The sequence below is a fragment of the Mustela nivalis genome (genome assembly GCF_964662115.1).
Source record: "Mustela nivalis genome assembly, chromosome: 6".
NCBI lineage: Eukaryota > Metazoa > Chordata > Mammalia > Carnivora > Mustelidae > Mustela > Mustela nivalis.
Window position 1 is genome coordinate 76,295,680 of NC_139025.1, and position 21,559 is coordinate 76,317,238.

General features: G+C 37.0%; 1 protein-coding gene across 4 annotated transcripts in view; it reads left to right on the top strand.

Annotated features, from left to right (window-relative positions):
- The window catches only part of DMXL2 (Dmx like 2), a 159,561-nt gene that overhangs the window by 130,721 nt on the left and 7,281 nt on the right, over positions 1-21,559 (top strand). The window contains exons 24-36 of one of the 4 annotated variants that reach the window (XM_082734764.1): positions 728-1,806; positions 2,195-2,386; positions 3,898-3,974; positions 6,429-6,559; positions 8,286-8,534; positions 11,977-12,155; positions 14,322-14,452; positions 14,969-15,054; positions 15,686-15,887; positions 17,138-17,255; positions 19,534-19,596; positions 20,388-20,474; positions 20,558-20,679. In XM_082734764.1, the coding sequence (XP_082590890.1) occupies positions 728-1,806; positions 2,195-2,386; positions 3,898-3,974; positions 6,429-6,559; positions 8,286-8,534; positions 11,977-12,155; positions 14,322-14,452; positions 14,969-15,054; positions 15,686-15,887; positions 17,138-17,255; positions 19,534-19,596; positions 20,388-20,474; positions 20,558-20,679 (2,716 nt within the window). The remainder of the gene's footprint in view (positions 1-727; positions 1,807-2,194; positions 2,387-3,897; positions 3,975-6,428; positions 6,560-8,285; positions 8,535-11,976; positions 12,156-14,321; positions 14,453-14,968; positions 15,055-15,685; positions 15,888-17,137; positions 17,256-19,533; positions 19,597-20,387; positions 20,475-20,557; positions 20,680-21,559) is intronic. The other 3 variants (XM_082734761.1, XM_082734763.1, XM_082734762.1) reach the window with 3 other exon arrangements.

The following is a 21,559-nucleotide window of genomic DNA, read 5'->3' on the forward strand; positions in this document are numbered from 1 at the left end:
ATATGATTACTGAGGATAGGTTAAGCTGTGATTTTTGTTTTTATGGTATATCCCAGTAAGGATGTGCAGCCAGATTTCTTATTCTAAAGTCACTTTATAGTACCTCTTTGTGTGGTTATACAACAAGCTTGACATACAGAATTGCTTATTTAATTTTGCTGATGCTTTTTTGTGATTTTTTCAAATTTAATTTTTCTATTAAAATTATATAAAATATTGGGGCACCTGGGAGGCTCAGTGGGTTAAAGCCTCTGCTTCTGCTCAGGTCATGATCCCAGAGTCCTGGGATCGAGCCCCGCATCCGGCTCTCTGCTCAGCAGGGAACCTGCTTCCTCCTCTTTCTCTCTGCCTGCTTCTCTGTCTACTTGTGATCTCTGCCTGTCAAATAAATAAATAAAATATTTAAAAAGAAAATTATATAAAATATTGACATGGCTTTGAAATAAAATACATAAAACCATGGTATTTTCAGAGGGATCTAGCTTCTTCCCATTGCTATTGGAATCTGACCTCTCCATTCCTATTCTTCCCTCCCTTTTTAGGGAACCAACTAAACATATTTTTCGGGGGTGTTTTCTTTCCATTTAAAAAATAGAAGCAATACTAAAAAACATATAAATAATATTTAATTGTCCTTTACTTTGAGGAAATGCTGACATAGTTATTCTTTTATAATTTAAGTACAAATTAGCATAATACCTTGTGATTGTATGTTTTACTTCTGTAGTTATCATCAAATCTTGTAACCCAGTGGTGTTTAGTTTCTACAACTACCTTCGAACGCATCCTTTGCTTATTCGAAGAAACCTTGCCTCCCCTGAAGGAACTTTGGCAACCTTAGGTCTCAAAACTGAAAAAAACTTCGTTGATAAAATTAACCTTATAGAAAGGAAATTATTCTTTACCACCGCCAATGCTCATTTTAAAGTTGGATGCCCTGTTCTAGCCTTGGAGGTACTTTCCAAAATTCCAAAAGTTACCAAAATGTCTGCCTTACCTTCGAAAAAAGGTCAGCCTGACTTGATTCCTAAAAAGACAGATGGTGAACCTTCAGAATCAAAGACTATGAGCGATGACAGTGGACGTTCTGGCATAGACTGGTCTGGTGTAACTTCATCACAGTTTGACTGGAGCCAGCCAATAGTAAAAGTGGATGAGGAGCCTCTTAATCTTGATTGGGGTGAAGAGCATGACAGTGCCTTAGAAGAAGAGGAAGAAGATGCTGCTGGTTTAATAATGAAAAGTGCAGATGCCAGGGAGACAGACAGACAAGATCAGAAAGCCTCAGACCCTAATGTATTACTGACTCCTCAGGAAGAGGACTCTCTGGAAGGTGATACTGAAGTCGACGTGATTGCTGAGCAATTAAAATTCAGAGCTTGTTTAAAGATCCTTATGACTGAGCTAAGAACACTGGCTACAGGATATGAGGTAGATGGTGGAAAACTCAGATTTCAGCTCTATAACTGGCTTGAGAAGGAAATCGCTGCCTTGCATGAGATATGTAACCATGAATCAGTTATTAAAGAATATGCCAGGAAAACCCATCCCAAGGTAGAGAGCGATCTTCTGGACCAGGAAGAGATGATGGACAAACCAGATATAGGTTCCTATGAGCGCCACCAAATAGAAAGACGGCGATTGCAGGCAAAACGGGAACATGCAGAAAGACGAAAGTTGTGGTTACAGAAAAACCAAGATCTCCTGAGAGTGTTTCTTAGTTACTGTAGCCTTCACGGGGCCCAGGGTGGTGGTCTGGCCTCGGTAAGGATGGAACTCAAATTCTTGCTACAAGAATCACAGCAGGTATGAACTTCATGCTCATTTTCAATCTTGGTTATTTTAATGATTTTGATGACTTTCTATACCAGTTAGCCTAAATATGTCTAGCCCCTTGATTCGTAGGAGGAGGATGTTTCTGCTCTGCATGGGTCTGTGGAGATCAGAGCTTTAGTGATTATGAGTAGGTGTAACAGCTGAGAGCACAGCTGTCTCTTACTCCTTTCTATCTTCTGCATCTCACAGAGCAACTGGTACAGGTTGGGTGCTCAGTAAATTTTTGTAGAATGAGTGAATAAATACATACAGCTTTTATTCAGTTGTTCATCACCAATATTTTTATCATGTAACTACTCACTGATTTTTTTTCTCCATTTTAACTGCTCTGAAAAAAATAATCCACTGTAACCCACAGGAGACCACAGTGAAGCAACTCCAGTCTCCACTTCCGTTGCCCACCACCCTACCTCTGCTATCAGCAAGTATTGCTTCGACAAAAACAGTCATAGCTAACCCTGTATTATACCTAAATAATCACATCCACGATATACTTTACACTATTGTTCAGATGAAAACACCACCTCATCCCAGTGTTGGAGATGTGAAGGTAATGTAAAGTTTATGATCGGTTGATACACTGAGAAGGTAAATATGTTAAACTTGTCTTCTGTTTTGAACTTGGAGGAATTTTCTTAAAGTGCTCCTCATCTTCTCCTTCCCAATCCTGGGCAGTGGAAGACTTTATGGAGAAGTAATTTGAGACAGGCAAATACTTTTTGATTGTAAAGTTTTCTAGACCATATTCTTGCCTCTTAATATTCCTTTAAATCTTCCATTTCCCTTAAATGAACCATTAATTTAGAAATGTTAATGAATGTATGCCAGGATATTATAATACAAACTCAGGCAATATATTTGGCAGAGCCATGACTCATCAGAAATATCCCAGAGAAACTATCCTCGCTACTATTTCCCTGACAATTATGTGTGTTGGAGGCTCTGCTGTATTAGGAGCAAACAGGGGTTTGACAGACTTACTATTCCCAAATGAAACCCCATACCCTGTGCTGAAAACTCAAGAACAGGTAGATTCGAAGAAAACACTAGGAAGCTTGGGAGGATTTGGAACTGATCAGACTACCTCTGTGCTACCCTGTGTGTATTGGTGCTACACTTTTCTAGTTCCAGTGGCTGATGTCATTTTGCGGTCCCCAACATTTTTGGTTTTTACTTCTCTTGTTTAAAAGGCACATTTGACCTCTGGTAGTGCATTCTTCTGAAGGACCCCCATTTTTTTGGTTACATCAGCCTATTAGAGACTTCTAATCCATAGTGTGAATTAATCTGTATTAGTGTTTTAGCAGAGATTACTTAAATTATTCGTTAGGTGAATATGGACACTTCAAAAAGGCATTAAATGCATATAAATTCCAAGTAAACATTTCCATCTCCTAGAAATTTGGATAAGGCTTTCAAAGAGGATGAAACTATTTCTAAGGTCCCATAAAATTTAAGACTTTGAGTCTGAAAATGTTGATTCAGTATGTTTATTTTTTAGGATGTAGTTCTTATACTGATAATTTTTAAACTTTCTAAATCTAAAATTCTAAGAGTGTGCACTAGTCATAAGTACTGAGTAAACTACTTGCTCTCTGAAAAATCAGCCATTTCACACAGTGATTGGTATATCTAAACATTTAATTCAATCTTATTGATAAGATCAAGTATTTATTTTCATCAAGGGCAATTTTATAAGGCAATTTAAGTAAAAGCTCAGAAAATTGTGTAGTATTTTGGTTCTGCTTTTTTGGAATATTAATCTTTAAGCTAACCATTACCAGGTAGAGCAGTCCCAGTAATAGATGAATATTGGCACTTTCCTCAAGCTCACAGTGAGTAAATATTTGATAAAGATGTGTCTGAATCAGTTAACTTTGTTGTGGGCATGCATATTTAGTTGAGTGAGTGTTATTTTAGAAGGTTTAAAGTAGAGTTAATAGTCTAGGAATTAGTCTTATTTATAATATTGCTAGTTTGCTGGGTATTTTCTAATAGGTAAGATATTACTGTTAAATAGAAATGTCCGTATGAAACGTAATTGTGGCTGTTTGGTTTCAGGTGCACACACTTCATTCATTAGCAGCATCACTTTCTGCATCAATTTACCAGGCATTATGTGACAGTCATAGCTACAGGTAAAAAAAATATATATATATATGCTAAGTTTTAATACAGCAAAAGCATTCAACTGTGCTAGAGTTATATCAAAGTTCTATTTCCTAGGGATGGAAAAATCCTCAAATATGAATGCCATGGGGATGCCTGGGTGGCTCAGTCAGTTGAGTGTCTGCCTTGGGCTTGGGTCATGACCTCAGGGTCCTGGGATTGAGTTCCATGTCGGGCTCCCTGCTCTGTGAAGAGCCTCCTTCTCCATCTGCCTGCTGCTCCCCCTGCTTGTGCGCGCTCGCTCGCACGCTCTCTCTCTCTCTGACAAATAAATAGGTAGTTAAAAAAACAAAATATGACTTCCATGTATACTCTAATAGGTGAGAGAGAATGAGAAATAAAATAACTTTGTTTAATTTAGCTGTCACCTGGGCGCCTGGGTGGCTCAGTGGGTTAAGCCTCTGCCTTCAGCTCAGGTCATGATCTTAGGGTCCTGGGATCGAGCCCCACATCGGGCTCTCTGCTCAGCAGGGAGCCTGCTTCCCCCTCCTCCTCTGCCTGCCTCTCTGCCTGCTTGTGATCTCTGTCAAATAAATAAAATCTTAAAAAAAAAATTCAGCTGTCACCTAGTAACAACAGAGGCATATAAAAAATTACAAATAGTAAACAGCAATTATCATCATCACTGTTTTTTTTTTATTTTAAAAGAATTTTTTCTCTTCAAAATAATTTATAATAAGTTTTCTAATTTTTTTTCCTTAAGAACCATTTCTTTTAGAATTGGATTAGCTCCTATTTGTTTAATTGGTTTTCAGTTGAAAGAGGAAACACTTTTTAAAAAACTCAAAAAGTACATTTTTTACATAGAATTAATTAAAATCAGTTTTAGTTACCCACTTGAATATAATATAAAAGTCTTTGGAAGTGATATTAATGAGAGTAATGGTTAAAATTTTCCTAAAGGTCATATTACCTTTATCAGTATATACTGTGCGTTTTAATGATGAGGGAAATGTAAGTACTAAGAGATTGAATGAATTATATTAAATGAAAAGTTTGTAATATAAATAGAATCACATTAAATTTATATTAAACAAAAGTCTGTTTTTTCTTGTAAATTTAGCAGCTTTTTGTGAGAAGACTTGGTATTGCAAAAGGGATTACTCCCTTAAAATGGCCTGTACTCAGCTTTTAGTCTAACGAGGACCCCTCTAAGTAACTACAAAGACTTGGACATGTAAATAAGGAAAAAAGAGTTTATTTAATTGACTATGATCATCTTAATGATCAAAAACAACTTGTTTGATATCAGTCACTGGTTAAAATGACACCAAATGAGAATTCAAATAAATATATATATTTTTAAAAGATTTTATTTATTTATTTGACAGACAGAGATCATAAGTAGGCAGAGAGGCAGGCAGAGAGAGAGGAGGAAGCAGGCTCTCCGCAGAGCAGACAGCCCAACGCGGGGCTCAATCCCAGGACCCTGGGATCATAACCTCAGCCGAAGGCAGAGGCTTTAATCCACTGAGCCACCCAGGCGCCCCTCAAATAAATATTTTTAAAATATATATTTTCTCATCCTTAGGCTATGACTGACTCTTAAAGGAGTTAGCTTTACTTTTTGCTTTTATATTTTCCCCAGCTCCACAAAGATGAGGGAAATAAATATTGAGGCACATTTGGCTTTAGGATTAGATACTTCTAAGGTATGATTCTCCACATTTTAGTTCATATTTTAATTCAAGGTTAAGCTCGCACAACTTTGCTGAACTAAGAAATGCAAGAAAGTAGTACCCTGAAACTTCCTAATAGAGTCTAGTACCAACTGTAGTCTTCTTCCTCTCAGATTCCTTTTTGTTTTTTAAATAAAAATGGGTGAACTTAGAAAAGATTTTCAATTATTAAGTAACATCTAAAAAAGATTTCTTTTAATTTTTTTTTAAAGATTTGATTTATTTATTTGACAGAGAGAGATCACAAGTAGGCAGAGAGGCAGGCAGAGAGAGAGAGAGAGGAGGAAGTAGGCTCCCTGCTGAGCAGAGAGCCCGATATGGGACTCGATCCCAGGACCCTGAGATCATGACCTGAGCCGAAGGAAGTGGCTTAACCCACTGAGCCACCAGGCGCCCTCTAAAAAAGATTTTAAAAAGACTGAAGGTTATATTCCTCAAACCAGTATTACAATGTATGTTAACTGTTTAGAATTTTTCTTTTCTTCTTCTTTTTTTTACCTCCTAAAGTAACCTCTATACCCAACATCTGGGTCTTGAACTCATGACACTGAGATCAAGAATTGATGTTCTACCAACTGAGCCAGCCCGGTGCCCCTCAACTAACTAGAATTTAAATAAAAACTTAAAACATGAAAAAAAAAAAGACTAAATGTCATTATAATCATTTAAGAGAACTATATATAAAGTGCAGTTGCTTTTTTACCTCTGGTAGAATGCTAAATTACTGAACCTTATTTGTTTTAGTAGTCAAACAGAAGGAAACCAGTTTACAGGAATGGCTTATCAGGGACTTCTTTTAAGTGATCGCCGAAGGCTGAGGACAGAAAGTATTGAAGAACATGCAACACCAAATTCTTCTCCAGCTCAATGGCCTGGTGAGAGTTTAAGTGTTCTTGTTTGTTTGATTGTTTTTGTTTTTTTAAATCTACTATTTGGTAATTCCATTTTAAAAAGTTATTAACTGGTTTCCTGATTGTTGTTCTTTGTGGATTTGGAGAATGGTTTTTTATTTGTTTGTTTTGATGATGTTTTCTGCCATGGATTAGGAATTCTTAAGTACTATAATGTTGTCTGAAGACTCAGAAAGTTAAGGCTTCAAAACCCAGCTGTGTTGACCAGCATAAAAAAGCAAGGTTTAACATCTTTCCTAAGGGTGAGCACATCCTCTTCCTTATCCTTAGAAATCCTAAATTAGGGAGCAGTGTCACAGAGATATTTTCACAGATGTGCCAGAAGGACTACAGTTATTCTTGAGTGTAAATTTGTATGTGGGGATAAGAGTGGCCATTACGTGGCACTTCCTTCATGCTGTCTGTCAGTCCTTCTCTTCTCTGGTTAGCTCTCCTCATTCTCCACATCAGTTAATTCACACCTTCTCCACTTTCTTCAGACCTTTTCCTGGTCTGCTCTGTCATTTAGTTTTTACTCTCCTTGCTTTATAACTGATTGTTGTGAAGAGTGGTGGTAGAAATAAGTGACAAAGTGTGTATTTAATATCCACTTATGCATAAGTTTCTGCAAACATTGTCTTCATTTTAATTTTTGTATAGCTTTCACCCAGATTCTCCAAATGTTAGTATTTTGCTGTACCTTGTTTACATTCATCCCTCTCTCTCACTGTGTGTACATACGTATTTTTTCTGAAGTATTTAAGAGTAAGTGGCAGACATGATACCCTTTACATCTAAATATATCAATGTGTCTTTCCTAAAAACAGACATTCTCTTACATAACCATAGCACAGTTTTTAAATTCAACATCTTCACATTGATACAATATTGTTATTCTAAACCATAGATCTTTCAGAAATTTCCCCAGTTGTCCCACTCATGTCTTCCCTATAACATGTATTTGTAATGTCTCATGAGTCTCCTCTGATTCCGACTAGTTCTTCATTCTTTTTTTCTTTTTTTTTTGTCTTTCATGATTGACAATTTTGAAGAGTACTAACCAGTTATGTTTTGGAATGTCCCTCAATTTGGGTTTTCCTGGACTTTTATTAATATAAGACTCAAGTTATGTATTTTTAGCAAGGATAGCACAAAAGAGATATGTGCCCTTAGTGCAGGATAGCAAGAGGCACGTGATGTCGACTGGTTCCATTACTGGTGCTGTTAACTTTGACCACTTGTTAAGGTAGTTTTTGCCAGATTTCTCACTTGTTAAGCTACTCTTTTTTCTTTGCAATTAATTTTCTTTTGAAGACATAGTTTTAGACTGTGTAGAGTATTATACTTTTACCCACTAATTTTAGCATCCAGTGATGATTCTTGCCTGAATCAGATATTACTGTGGGAATAACTGGATGGTGATTTTTTTCTGATTTTATATCATTCCTTCCACTTTTAGTTGAAATTGTACTATAAGGAAGGTCTTTCCTTTCTCTCCTTTTTATTTATTCACTCATTTATTAATATAAACTTAATGGGTCTTCTATCATTCCATAGGCTATAATCCGTTTCTATCATTTATTTTGTTGCTCAGTTTATGGATATGATAAATATTATGTAATATAGATACATAATTTTGGTTAAGTTACAAATTTGGATTTTTTTTCTTCTGGAGCTTTCTGCTGATTATACTTATTATATACCCTAACAGGTGTGAGTTCACTCATTAATCTCTTGAGTTCAGCTCAAGATGAAGATCAGCCAAAACTGAACATTTTGTTGTGTGAAGCTGTTGTTGCTGTTTACTTAAGTTTATTGATACATGCTCTAGCTACAAATTCTTCCAATGAACTGTTTCGACTTGCAGCCCACCCATTAAATAATCGAATGTGGGCTGCTGTTTTTGGAGGGGGTGTGAAACTTGTTGTGAAACCTCAAAGGCAATCAGAAAATATTTCAGGTAAGATAAATTTGACACAAATAATGTATATAAATGTAAATAATTTCCAGTGTTAAATTATTTTTTAATGTTTTAAGAATTTTTATTTTGAAAATAAGTGATGTTTAAATCCTCCCCCATTTTTTTAAAATGATGTTTAAATTATAATCATTCTGGTTAGGATAGTAAATAACTAAACTCAATATTTGAATAAAAAATGCAGCTTCATTTTTTTGATAAACCAGGACACATTTGAGGTAGATAAGAAATAGAGGACAAGTAAAGGTAAGTGAGGAGACTGTTAAGGAATGGAAAGGGAAAGGATAGTTTTTAGAGAAGGAAGATTTAAATAAATCCTCATAATTTTTATGGACTATACCAGCAATTGCTTCAGATTAGGTTCATGGTCATGCGTAAGATAGCCTTTCCAGTCATGCATATGGTTTTTAAAGTTCCATTTTCTGTCTTTTTTTTTTTTCTCTAATATACTACAATGTATTTTTCATTCCCCTTTTTAAGATGGTAGGATATGGTGAGGTATAGACCGATGCCATGGGAAAGGTTTCCGTCTTGGTGCTGTAACATCTCAATTTATCCCTAGAAATTGTCCTGTTACAGATGAGGAATCAGTGGCACAGAGTTTAAAGGGCACGGTTCTAATCTGTGTCCTTACTGCCCAAGGTTGAATGTTATTTTTAAAAATATATTTATTTATTTATTCTTTTGCTTGAGAGAGTGTGTGTGCCCCAGCAAGGGGATGGGTGGGGCAAGGGAAGAGGGAGAGAGAGGGGGGACAGAGAATCTTGAGCAGACCCCATGCTGAGCATGGAGCCTGACACAGGGCTCGATTTCACGAACCTTCAGATCATGACCTGAGCCAAAATTAAAAGTCAGATGCTTAACCAGCTGAGCCACCCAGGTGACCCTGCCCAATGTTGAATTAAGTGTAAGTCTGTAAGTCAAAGTATGGAAGGAGATCTTACCCATTTTCATTGCTTTCACTCCCACTATTTTTATGAGGGTGACTCATCTTAATCTAGTTCCTACCTTGTTATAGTCTACCTTGAATTTGAAAGTTTTCCCCTTAAATCACTTCTTTCTCTTCTTGAATTTTCTAGTATTTTTTCATGGTAATTCATTCATCGAATGAATTAATGCTTAAAACATCTGAGTGCACATTATGTGCATTCACTTAAAACCTACTGCATACTAAGCAGTGCTCTAGGCTTTGGGGTGAATAACACAGACAAATCCCTTACCTTCTTGGAACTTACATTTAGTGGAAGGAAATTCACAGTAAAAATTTAACAAATAAATAATATTTCAGTTATGATAAGAACTTTGATAAAAATACAGCAGAGTAGGTGGCAGGTGATGAAGTAAGGCATGTAAGAACAGTCTGGAGTGGTCATAAAATACGTTTCTGATGACTGAGCAGAGTTCTGGGGAAGTCAGGGATCATGCCAGACAGGTATCGGGGGCCAGAGCCTCTCAGGCAGGTGGTTAAGGGAAGAATGAATGAGTTTGGCCTTTTCTAGGAACTACAGAGGAGGCCAGAGTGGCTGTCTTGAGCTGGGGGAGTTTGGACAGAGACAGGGTAAGACAACAAGCTGGGGGTGAGGTCATTTAGGATTTCGTGGATGATGGTAAAGACTTCAATTGTTGTTTTAAAGAAGGATAGGAAAATTACTGGCAGGAGTGACTTAATCTGATTTAAGTTTTCACAGAGCCTACGCTGGCTGTTGTATGGAGAATAGACTATACAACAAGAATAAAAGAGGGGGGCTATTGTATAAGTCCACTTGAAAGATAGTTGTGGGTTACCATCAGAATGAGTGGATATACCCAGTGTGGTATATACAGAAATGGAGTGTTACTCAGCCATTAAAAAGGAGCAAAGCACTCATACATGCTACAGCCAGCAGGAAGCTCGAAAATACACAAAGTGAAAGAAGCCAGACACCCCACTCATCAAGGAGGACTCTGATTCTCCCTCTGCCCCTCCCCACTACTTGTGTGTTCTCTCTCTCTCAAATAAATAAAATATATTTTTTAAAATTTTATTTATTTATTTGTCAGAGAGAAAGATCACAAGTAGGCAGAGAGAGGCGGGGAAGCACGCTCCCCGTTGAGCAGAGAGCCCGATGCGGGGCTCGATCCCAGGACCCTGAGATCATGACCCGAGCTGAAGGCAGAGGCTCAACCCACTGAGCCACCCAGGTGCCCCTAAATAAAATATTTTAGAATTATAATTTCCTGTAATGAGTTTTTAAGAGAGGAGTGGGTTGACTTCTACTTTCTAGCCTTCCCCTGTACAATTAGGTGTTTATGTGTTCCTTTTATTTAAGGATTCTCAGTCTTGACCACTTACCGTACTAGTTCGCCCTCCTGAGGTGATCATCCTCCATCTTCTCTCTGGTTGACGGAGCAAACCGTGCCTCACCCTCTGACTAGCTCAGGAAGTGTTAGTGAGGATCGACCATAGAATAAACTCCCAGCTTCACACCCGCAGCCGTGGCCTATCCTAACTCTGGACTGTTCTAGTTATTCCCCTCCCCACTGCCTGTCGGGCAAAAATAGTTTACTTCTTGTCGATCAGGTAAAAAAAACAGAATTGCAAGCTGCAAAATAAAATGTGTGCATTTATTTGTATTCTTTGGAATTGCAGTCTGGGAGACACAGAGTTGACCGAAATTGAAAGCATGCTCTGGAGGACAAGGGGGCTGCGGTTTTTAAGGAGGAAAGAGGGAAGTTGTTTTGAAGGAGATGTGATTGGTGCTGGTAAAGCTACGTTACCCTAACACGTAGGTGATTGGCTGCTAGGACTACTGCTAGGTGAAAAGTCCATTTACGTCCATTCTAAATGCAGCAGATGCCTTGACTTTTAGTGGAGTCCAGCAGCAGTTATGAGAACTAGGGACAGGACATGCATAAACCCCACTTCCTCAGTGTCCTCCTGGATCCATTTTAAATAACTTTCTTCACAGTGCTTACTCTAGTTTATTCTCTCTGTTATCCTCATTCATCCAAACCCTTAGTCACTGGTTTCTGCTGTTCCTTCTCCTTTTCACATTGAGCTTCTGCCTTCTTTTTTAAAGACGTGCTTTACACCCTACATCTTCAATGAATTTTTCTTGAACAGCATGGCCAGAAATAATCTCTCCAGCATTAATGAATATGCCATTTATTTGATGCATTGTACATACAAATACTTCAGTTCCTATTCTGTGCAGCGCACAGGCTGTTCATGGCAAGATATCCTTCGATGCTCTGCCCTCCTCTGCTTCTCTGCCCTGATGACTGGAAAACAGATGCAGTAACTAGGAAAGTTTAGAAGCACAGATAGAAGCCATTTAGTCTAAATTAAAACATTGCAAGAGTAGGCTGAAAAGTTAACATTAACTCTTTGAATTAATAATGGGAAAATAAATGCCGGGTTTTTTCCTCTTCTATCTTTATTCAGCACCTCCTGTTCCTTCTGAAGACATTGATAAACACCGTAGGAGATTTAACATGCGAATGCTTGTCCCTGGAAGACCTGTAAAAGATGCTACCCCTCCACCGGTGCCTGCAGAGAGACCATCTTACAAAGAAAAATTTATTCCTCCTGAACTTAGTATGTGGGATTATTTTGTTGCAAAGGTAAGGGGTGTGAGGAGCACAAGCTTTGTATGTGTTTATTAATTCTTATGTAAGCACCACATAGGAATGACAGGGCAGCTTGTGGTTTGAATATCTGCTTTTTATTTCTATTTTTTCGAAGACTTTTTTTGAGAGAGAGCAGAGCCAGCAAGAGAGCATGAGTGGGGGGAGAGGGGCAGAGGGAGATGGAGTAGCAGACTTGCCACTGAGTGCAGAGCCTAAAACTCGATCACAGAACCCCAGGATCATTCTGAGCCAAAGGCAGATGCTTAACTGACTGAGCCAGCCAGGTGCCCTGAACAACTACAGTTTGGATATTTAATTTCTCAAGTCCAGAAACTGAATAGTCATTCAGAGATGATCAGATACTTGATGATGATCAAATACTTGATATGGTTGAAACACATGAACAGAAGTCAGATTTATTAATATGTATGTAATCAGCGTCATGGTTTTCTAGTGACTGGAGTACTTGCATCTGCCATCTAGGTTCCCTTCATCTCATTATCAATAGTTCTTTTAGTCACCATGAAATTAGAGCAAGAGGAGGTGGGTGGATTTTTTAATTTTTTTATTTTTTAAAGATTTTATTCATCAGAGCAAGCACAAGTCGGGGGAGGGGCAGAGGGAGAAGCAATCTTCCCACTGAGCAAGGAGCCCCATGCAGGACTCGATCCCAGGACCCTGGGATCATGACCTGAGCTGAAGGCAGATGCTTAACCAAATGAGCCACCCAGGTGCCCCCACCCCCAGGGAGATTTTTATTACAATTAACTTAAAACCTATAAATTGATTTGTAAAGCATTATAGTTTTTTTAAAGGAATTATAGTTTTACATGTCTCAGTCTCCATATATAGCTTTTAGAATTTAGAATTAGATTTTCTTAACTATAGCTCTCTGACAGTTTTCATAAAGTTGAAAAAGTTGATAAAGTTTCTCCTTTGGTATTTATGTTTCTTTAGACCTTTCTAACAAGTTATGTTGATACTTAAGAAAAACACTTGATTTTTAATATTTCTGTGACATGCATCTTATTTTTTATTGAAGTGTAGTTGACATAGGATGTTATACTAGTTTCAGATATGCAACACAGTGATTCAGCAATTGTACACACTGTCTTGTGCTCACCACAGTAAGTGTAGTCATCAGCTGTCACCATACACATTTTTACAGTATTATTGACTATATTCCCTTATGCTGCACTTTTCATCCCTGTGAATTATTTATTTTATAACTGGAAGTTTGTACCTCTTTACCCCCTCACCTATTTTGTCCATCTCCCACCCCTCTGGCAACCACCAGTTTTTTTCTCTGTATGATTCTGTTTCTGTTTTTCATGCTTTTTATTTTTATTTATTTTTTTAAAAATTTTTAATTTTATTTATTTATTTTAGAGAGAGAAAGAAAGTGCACATGAACAGAGGGAGGGACAGAGGGAGAAGCAGACTGCCTGCTGAGTGGGGCTCAAGCAGAGGACCCTGAGATCATGACCTGAGCCCAAGTCAGCCACTTAACTGAGCCACCTAGCACCCCAGTTTGTTTTTTAGATTCTATATATAAGTGAATCATGTGGTACTTGTTTTTTCTGATTCATTTCACTTAGCATAATGTCCTACAGGTCATCCATGTTGTCACAACTGGCAAGATCTCATTCTTTTTCATGTCTGAGTAATATTTCTGTGTATGCATATCTTCTTTACATATTCATCTATCAGTGACATTGAGGTTGCTTGCATAACCTGGCTATTATAATTAATGCTGTAGAAGTATTTCTTTCTTTTTTTATTTTTAAGATTTTATTTATTTATTTGACAGATTACAAGTAGAGAGGCAGGTGGAGAGAGAGGAGGAAGCAGATTCCCTGCTGAGCAGAGAGCCCAGTTCAGGGCTTGATCCCAGGACCCTGAGATCATGACCCGAGCTGAAGGCAGAGGCTTTAATCCACTGAGCCACCCAGGTGCCCCTGTAGAAGTATTTCGGTTGTAGCTAGCTTTCAGTTATTTTATGGAACCTGAGAGTTTTGCCTAGTTTTCTTGACCTCTTTAGGTCTAGTATCACTTGTGAAAGGGAATATTTGCTTAGAGAGCACTTAAAATATTCAATATTAAGTTAGGAGAAAAACAACCCAACTATATATTTAAAAATAACTTTACCTTTTCTTGCAGCCATTTCTCCCTTTGTCTGATAGCGGTGTTATATATGATTCTGATGAAAGCATTCATAGTGATGAAGAAGAAGATGATGCTTTTTTCTCAGATACACAAATACAGGAGCACCAAGATCCAAATTCTTATAGGTAAAAAAGGGTTCACTCTTTTTTTAATAAAAAAGATGTTAGTAATTTTAAGTAATATTATCATGAATTTATATAAGAACTGACTAATATTTTCAGGTTAGTAATTCTGTACCTTTGAGGTAAATTTCTCATCAATAGAGTATTTCTTTAACATCTAGTTTTAAAGAATAGCTTCCATATAGAGTGGAAACAAAATTTTTAGTGAGAAAAATACATAATTTGTTTATGTGCTTTTAGAACTTAATATATATTCATTGATATGCTCTTAGATTCCATGTGACTGTGTGGTAAATCTTTTTCCATTAGGTAATTTTCAGATATTTTAAGTGTGATATATTGTTACGTATTTTCTATTTTCAGAGACTACAAAGGTTCAAGTTGTCAGAAAAAAAAAAACAGCTTTTTTTTTTTTTTCTGCGTTAGAGATTGGGTTAAACAATTGACAGGAATCATTACTGTGCTTCTCCATGTTGTTTTCAGTGAAGGAGACTTTGTTTGTTTGTTTTCCTTGAACAGCTGGGCTCTTCTGCATTTGACAATGGTTAAGCTAGTACTTCACAATGTCAAGAATTTCTTTCCCATTGCTGGGTTGGAATTCTCTGGTAAGTAATTAATGTTCTTAAATATAATAAAGTAGCATCAGGTTTCTCTTCATGAAAATCTATATAAAAGAGCATTAGGTACTAAAAATTAAAGATTTTATGAGGTCTTGTGTTTCTTAGACCCCAGTCTATGATTTTAATTCATAGCAAGAACCACTGTTTACCCATAGGATTGAAAGAAAAAGCAAGAAATCAGACTAGAGAAGCTACACATTTTCTCAGTTCATTTTAGAGAATGGGCCTTCTGTTTTGTTAGAAACACTAAGAGTCCAGGGATGCCAGGGTGGCTCAGTTGGTTAAGCAGCTGCCTTCGGCTCGGGTCATGATCCCAGCGTCCTGGGATTGAGTCCCACATCCGGCTCCTTGCTCTGCAGGGAGCCTGCTTCTCCCTCTGACTCTCCTTCCACTCTGTCTGCCTATGCTCTCGCTCGCTCTCTCTCTGACAAATAAATAAATAAAATCTTTAAAAAAAAAAAACACTAAGAGTCCAAATGGTATAAGATTAACATTTTCAGGTTTATTTGTGTTTTCAGAGGTGTTGGCTCTAAAAATTCAGATTTTTAAAATATGTGGATGACAGTCACCAATTTTTTTTAATCAAAATAAGATGACATTTTCTATTGTCCTTTAGAGTTGCCTGTGACATCACCATTAGGTATTGCTGTGATTAAAAACTTGGAGAACTGGGAACAGATCTTGCAAGAGAAAATGGATCAGTTTGAAGGTCCACCCCCTAACTATATCAACACATATCCAACTGACCTTTCAGTGGGAGCCGGACCAGCTGTTCTTCGAAATAAAGCAATGCTAGAGCCAGAAAATACTCCATTCAAGTAAGGGTACTGTCATAATACTCATGAGAATGTAGCCTAGTTTAACTTGCCCAGAAGATAGTTTGGCAAAATGTACCCATATTATGTTTATATAAAAACATTCATAACTCTGGGGGCACCTGAGTGGCTCAGTGGATTGGGGCCTCTGCCTTCGGCTCAGGTCATGATCCCAGGTACTGGGATCGAGCCCCACATCGGGCTCTCTGCTCAGTGGTGAGCCTGTTTCCTCCTCTCTCTGCCTGCCTCTCTGCCTACTTGTGATCTCTGTCTGTCAAATTAAAAAAAAAAAATTCTTAACTCTGAAATTGCAGTTCTCTTTCTAGCAGTATATGATAAGGAAAACATTAGAAATATGGATAGAAATATTTTTCACAGCGTTACCTATGAATTCAATAGACTTACTGCTTTTATAATCAGAAAAAAAACCCATCTATTATATTTTTGCCATTATTTTAAGAACTTTTATGGAAATATTTTGGAATAATAGTCCCCATATACAAACAAGGTGCTACTGACATTTTGGCAGTAATTTAACAATAAATCCATTAAGGTTTTTTACTGATGTTTTGAAATTCTACCTGCCCTCCTGCCTGTCCTTTGGAGAAGCAGCATGCTTTTTATGAGGCACCTGTCCCATAATTAAGAGTATTGCTGATAAGCTTGAAAGAGCAAGGCTTTTTAGTTGGGCTATTAAAAATGAAATCTGTGACTTTATATTTATTGTGGATTTATGTAACCAACAGAACCAACCCTACAGTATAATTTAAAAAGAGAATAATAAGAACTTCTTTTGACTCTCAGCTCAACCTGTTCATTCAGAGAAACTGTAATTAGGGAATTAATTGCTAGATGAAGGGAAAATTTTTAAAAGAACTAAAAATTGGGGCACCTGGGTGGTTCAGTGGGTTAAATCCTCTACCTTCGGTTCAGGTCATGATCCCAGAGTCCTGGGATGGAGCCCCACAGTGGGCTCTCTGCTCAGCAGGGAGCCTGCTTCCTCCTCTCTCTCTCTGCCTGCTTCCCTGCCTACTTGTGATCTCCACCTATCAAGTAAATAAATAAAATCTTAAAAAAAATAAAATAAATAAGAGAACTAAAAATTAAGAGGAATAAATTATGAAATTTTGTTGAACTTAGCGATAGAACTTATTTGCAATAGATAGTGGAGGGTTGTTTTTTTTTTAAGTTTCTGTAAATACGAAGCATATTTTCAACAGAGTAAAAGAAGATATGTTAATTTTTTCTAATAGATCCCGGGATTCTTCTGCACTCCCAGTCAAACGACTCTGGCATTTCCTTGTTAAACAAGAAGTCCTTCAAGAGACATTTATTAGATATATTTTCACGAAGAAAAGAAAACAGAGTGAGGTATTTTGAAAAAAAAAAATTCTGTTGTAGTTTTTGTTTAGTTTTAACATTTCTAATGAAGTCAGTGCTTGATTTACTTTTTGGTTGGAACACATTATCTTTCATACCTTATGGGTAATAGTTTACCAAACTGCAGTGTATTTCTTTTATAAGATAAAAATCTTAAAATTTTCATTATAGAACAGTGAAGCAACATGGGTCCCTTGGTAAATCCTGTATAACCAAGTGAAAATTGGTCCTTCCTGTGCAATACTTGCTGTTGGGTGTTTACAAATAATAAATATTGTGATGGATTATTTGAGTAATTTAATATATAAATGACTATACTCTATAATTTTTTAATATCATTTAATTAGAAAGCTAACATAGCCCTTTAAAAGCATCTAACATTTTTAGCACTTAGAAATGAACAGGATAAACTTTAGAAACAAGAAATTCAGAATAATTTTGTGAAAGAGAATAAATATAGAAATACAAGATGAAGGAAATTTGCTTTTACAAAGTGAGGCAGAGGTCCTGCATTGCACAGCGATTTTTAGGCTAAATATAAATTAACAATGTAATACAATGCAGCAAGAAGAATCAGGAATTTGAGAGCCTGGAACTTGAGAACCTAAAGTTATCTCTTCCTTATAAAATGAGGGGTGCACAGATCTGTTATATGAGCATAAGTCAGTGCTCAGGGTAGAGTATCAAATGAGATTAAAGATTTGGCAAATAAAATCTCTGAGAAAGAGTAAAGAATTATATTTCACTTAGGAAAGCAAAAACTTACATGGTTCATTTTCCCAAGGTAAAATGTATAACTGCGTCTCTGTTTTCCCCCATACTTGGATTAGCAGAACCTACCCGACTCATTGTTTTCATGAGTCGCCCATATCTAGATGGTAATTGTGGTCAGCCCTTGTGAATAGTCATTTATTTTCTGTATGGATTTAAAATTATGTACCTAAATGAAGAAGTAGGAGAAATGAGCTGTGGGGATTCTTTGGAGTCTTAGAAGCTTTTTTTGATAGTAAGATCCAGATGATACTGAAATCATTGGTGTGTTTATTAGGGTTTGTTAAGAAATCACAGAACCAAATTCTTCTCTTTCATTCAGTCTGCTGTTTACAGTATTTCCTGTAGTGATGCTGAGTCCAAATTCTGTAGAATAAGATCTAGAAATCTAAAAAATAGATTTAACATAAAAGACTCTTGCTCAGTTAGGACTCTCTTATTTATTCCCAGAAAGCCAGTTCACTGAAGGATCAATTTTTTTTGAGTATTTAGTTCTTCAAATTGTGAAATGTAATGATTCACTGAAAATATATTTTAATTATTCATATGGTTTGTGGTGGTGGTTTGGTTGTATTGTCAGAGGCTCGGAGTGCTGTGGGAAGCCAGGGGTCTAGTTTGCTGGGACCCTCAGTTTTGTCCTTCAAGATCTCTCAGGTTTCTCTTTTTCAAATAAGCCTCTCCCTCTTTCTGCCCCTTTGTCTCTGTGTTTTTGGGATTAGCAGCCCACGCTGTGTGTTTTCAAATTTTCTACCAGCAGAGGGAGGATCTCCATGAAGAGGGGGATGGGATAAAGATAAATTGAACATTTCTTAAAATGCTGTGTAAGCATTTGTTGGCTCCACAGATGGGAAGTACATGGTGGGAGTTGGAATGGGAGGAAGAATTTTTATCGTGTACCCTTTTGTACCTTTTGAATTTCAAATTACTGAATGGAATTACTGTCTTGTCCAGTGCTATCCAATAGAACTTTCTGTGATAATGGAAAATTTTATTTGTTTTATATAATAGCAGCCACATGTGGTTATGGGGCACTGGAAATGCACCTAGTGTGACTGAATTTTCTTTAATTTAAATGGTCATATATAGTTAATGGCTGTTGTACTGAATAGCACGCATCTGCTGAAAATTTTTCATTAAAGGAAAAAGTGTTAAAGCTGTTAAGACAAAATAAAATCTGGTCACTGAGTTCAGAAATATGGAACAATTATCAAAACTATCCATTCAGTAAGAGTGGTTCATCTTTTTAAATCATTAAATAGGACTTTGGTACTTGTGAATTTGATAAATTCCATGAATTGACAAACTAATCTTAAAAATTCTAAATTCACTCAGTTTTTCTTTCTTGATTTTGTGTTTTTAAAAGGAAAGTTTACACATTAATTTTTTTTTTACCATCTTTAAGTTATAGATTGACCATTTCAGTGTGAAATTTTTCATTCTCTTTATGATTTCGTTTCATGCATGTGTTTTGTGTTTGTGACGGTGTGGTGTTCATTAGTCTGTAGAAGAACATGTGGAACAGGTCAAACAAAACTGCGTAGTGGAAGATTCCCGCAGCAAGGTAGTATCCCATGCTCTTGGACCTCGCTCGTTCTGAGTTCAAGGAGCTAACCTTCATCTCTGATACTAACCATGCTGGCTAATCAGAATACTCAATGCTCCCATACACTGCAGTGGCCCCGGGGAGGAAATTCTCCACCGTCCCCAACTTGCTCTTCCTAAGCACTCATGCTTCTCTTTTCTTCTTCCTGCTGTATCTTCAAGTCTTCCCCTTTCCATCTGTTCTTAGACATGGTGGTTTTATCTTTCCTCCTTGAAAGGAGAATCTTCTGAGTCTGCATCTTCTTTCATACCCCTCACCTTTGACCCTAAGCCAGCACACTTTCTCATCCATCTCCTTTGTCCCTTTCTAACTGTTCTTTCCAACTTTCCTTATTCCTGTCTTAGCACCCTGTTTTAAAATGTTTGTTTCTTACATGACTCCTTTATCTTAACTGTTTTTCCTCCACTCTGTGCCTGCTAATGCATACACATTCTTACCGCAGCGTCCACACACTTTTGGAAGAGATGCAAGTGGCATACTGCTCTTACTAATGAAAACTATGCTACCCATCTTTCGTGATTGCCATTAATCAGTATCATCCTCTTATCACATCATTTAATCGGGGTGATTACAGGGCATCAGAGAATTTAAGCCAATTGCAAAGCTAAGTCTCAAGATACTAAAATTACTGATACCTTTTTTCTTGCTGCTGCTGTAACATTTTCTTCTTGTCCTCTTAAATTTTGTGGAATGTGTGTGTGTCTCACATTGCTACACGACAGCTGAAACTGCTGATAAACATTTTGTAGGTTGAAGCTGATCTGGGCTATCCAGGTGGGAAGGCAAAAATCATTCATAAGGAATCGGATATGATCATGGCATTTTCCATTAATAAGGTAAAAGTTTTAGTCATTATAAAGATTGTACTTTTTTTTTTTTTTTTAGTGAAATTGCTTAAATTACTGACTCTGCTTTATAGGCGAACTGTAATGAAATTGTCTTGGCCTCAACACATGATGTACAAGAACTCGATGTTACCTCTCTGTTGGCCTGTCAGTCATATATATGGATTGGAGAAGAATATGACCGAGAATCCAAAAGGTTAGTCTGTCTTATGTAGTCCATTTAAAAAGAGGTTTTAAGAACCCATTAAATGGTTATGCACATGATTTGAATTATCTTGAAAAGTATATATGTCTCTCCCTTTATTTGGGTAGAGACATAATTGGTTTAGCTGCCAATAAAATTCTTACATCAATGAACAAATTACTCACACTTCTTCTATTAGACATGGAACTCTTCATAGTGTTGGAGTCAGAATATTCCCCCCTTCCAAAACCTAATGCCAAAACTGCAACTTTGACATTTAACCCCTAAGAAATGTCAGGAACTACATAGTATTCAGTAAATTCGGCTGATTTGGATAATTCAAGCAAAAAGTAGAATATACCAATATATTAATTAGACTGATTAGTGTTTCTTCTTATCACCTGACAAGGATATTTTTACAGATAACAATGTAGACAACTTTAGGGTGCCTGGGTGGCTCAGTGGGTTAAGCCTCTGCCTTCAGCTCAGGTCATGATCTCAGGGTCCTGGGATCAAGCCCTGCATTGGGCTCCCTGCTCCCTCCCTCTCTCTGCCTGTCTCTCTGCCTGCTTGGGATCTCTCTCTCTCTCTCAAATAAATAAAATCTTAAAAAAATATATAGACTTTACTTTTCAGTGACACTATAGATACTGCACCATCAGTGTTGTGTAACACTGTCCTATTTTGGGGTTTCTCCTCCATGTTTGCCCTTCCTCTTGCTTTTCTCCAGACTCTTGGACATTTTATGTGGTTGGGAAAAGGTGCATCACAGCTTCTTTCCTTGTTCTGTTGGGTTTTCTGTTTTGTTAGCATATAATATTACTACAGAGTTGAGGTCAGCTTATAATATTACTACAGAGTTGATATAACCATGTAATATGATACAGTCCAT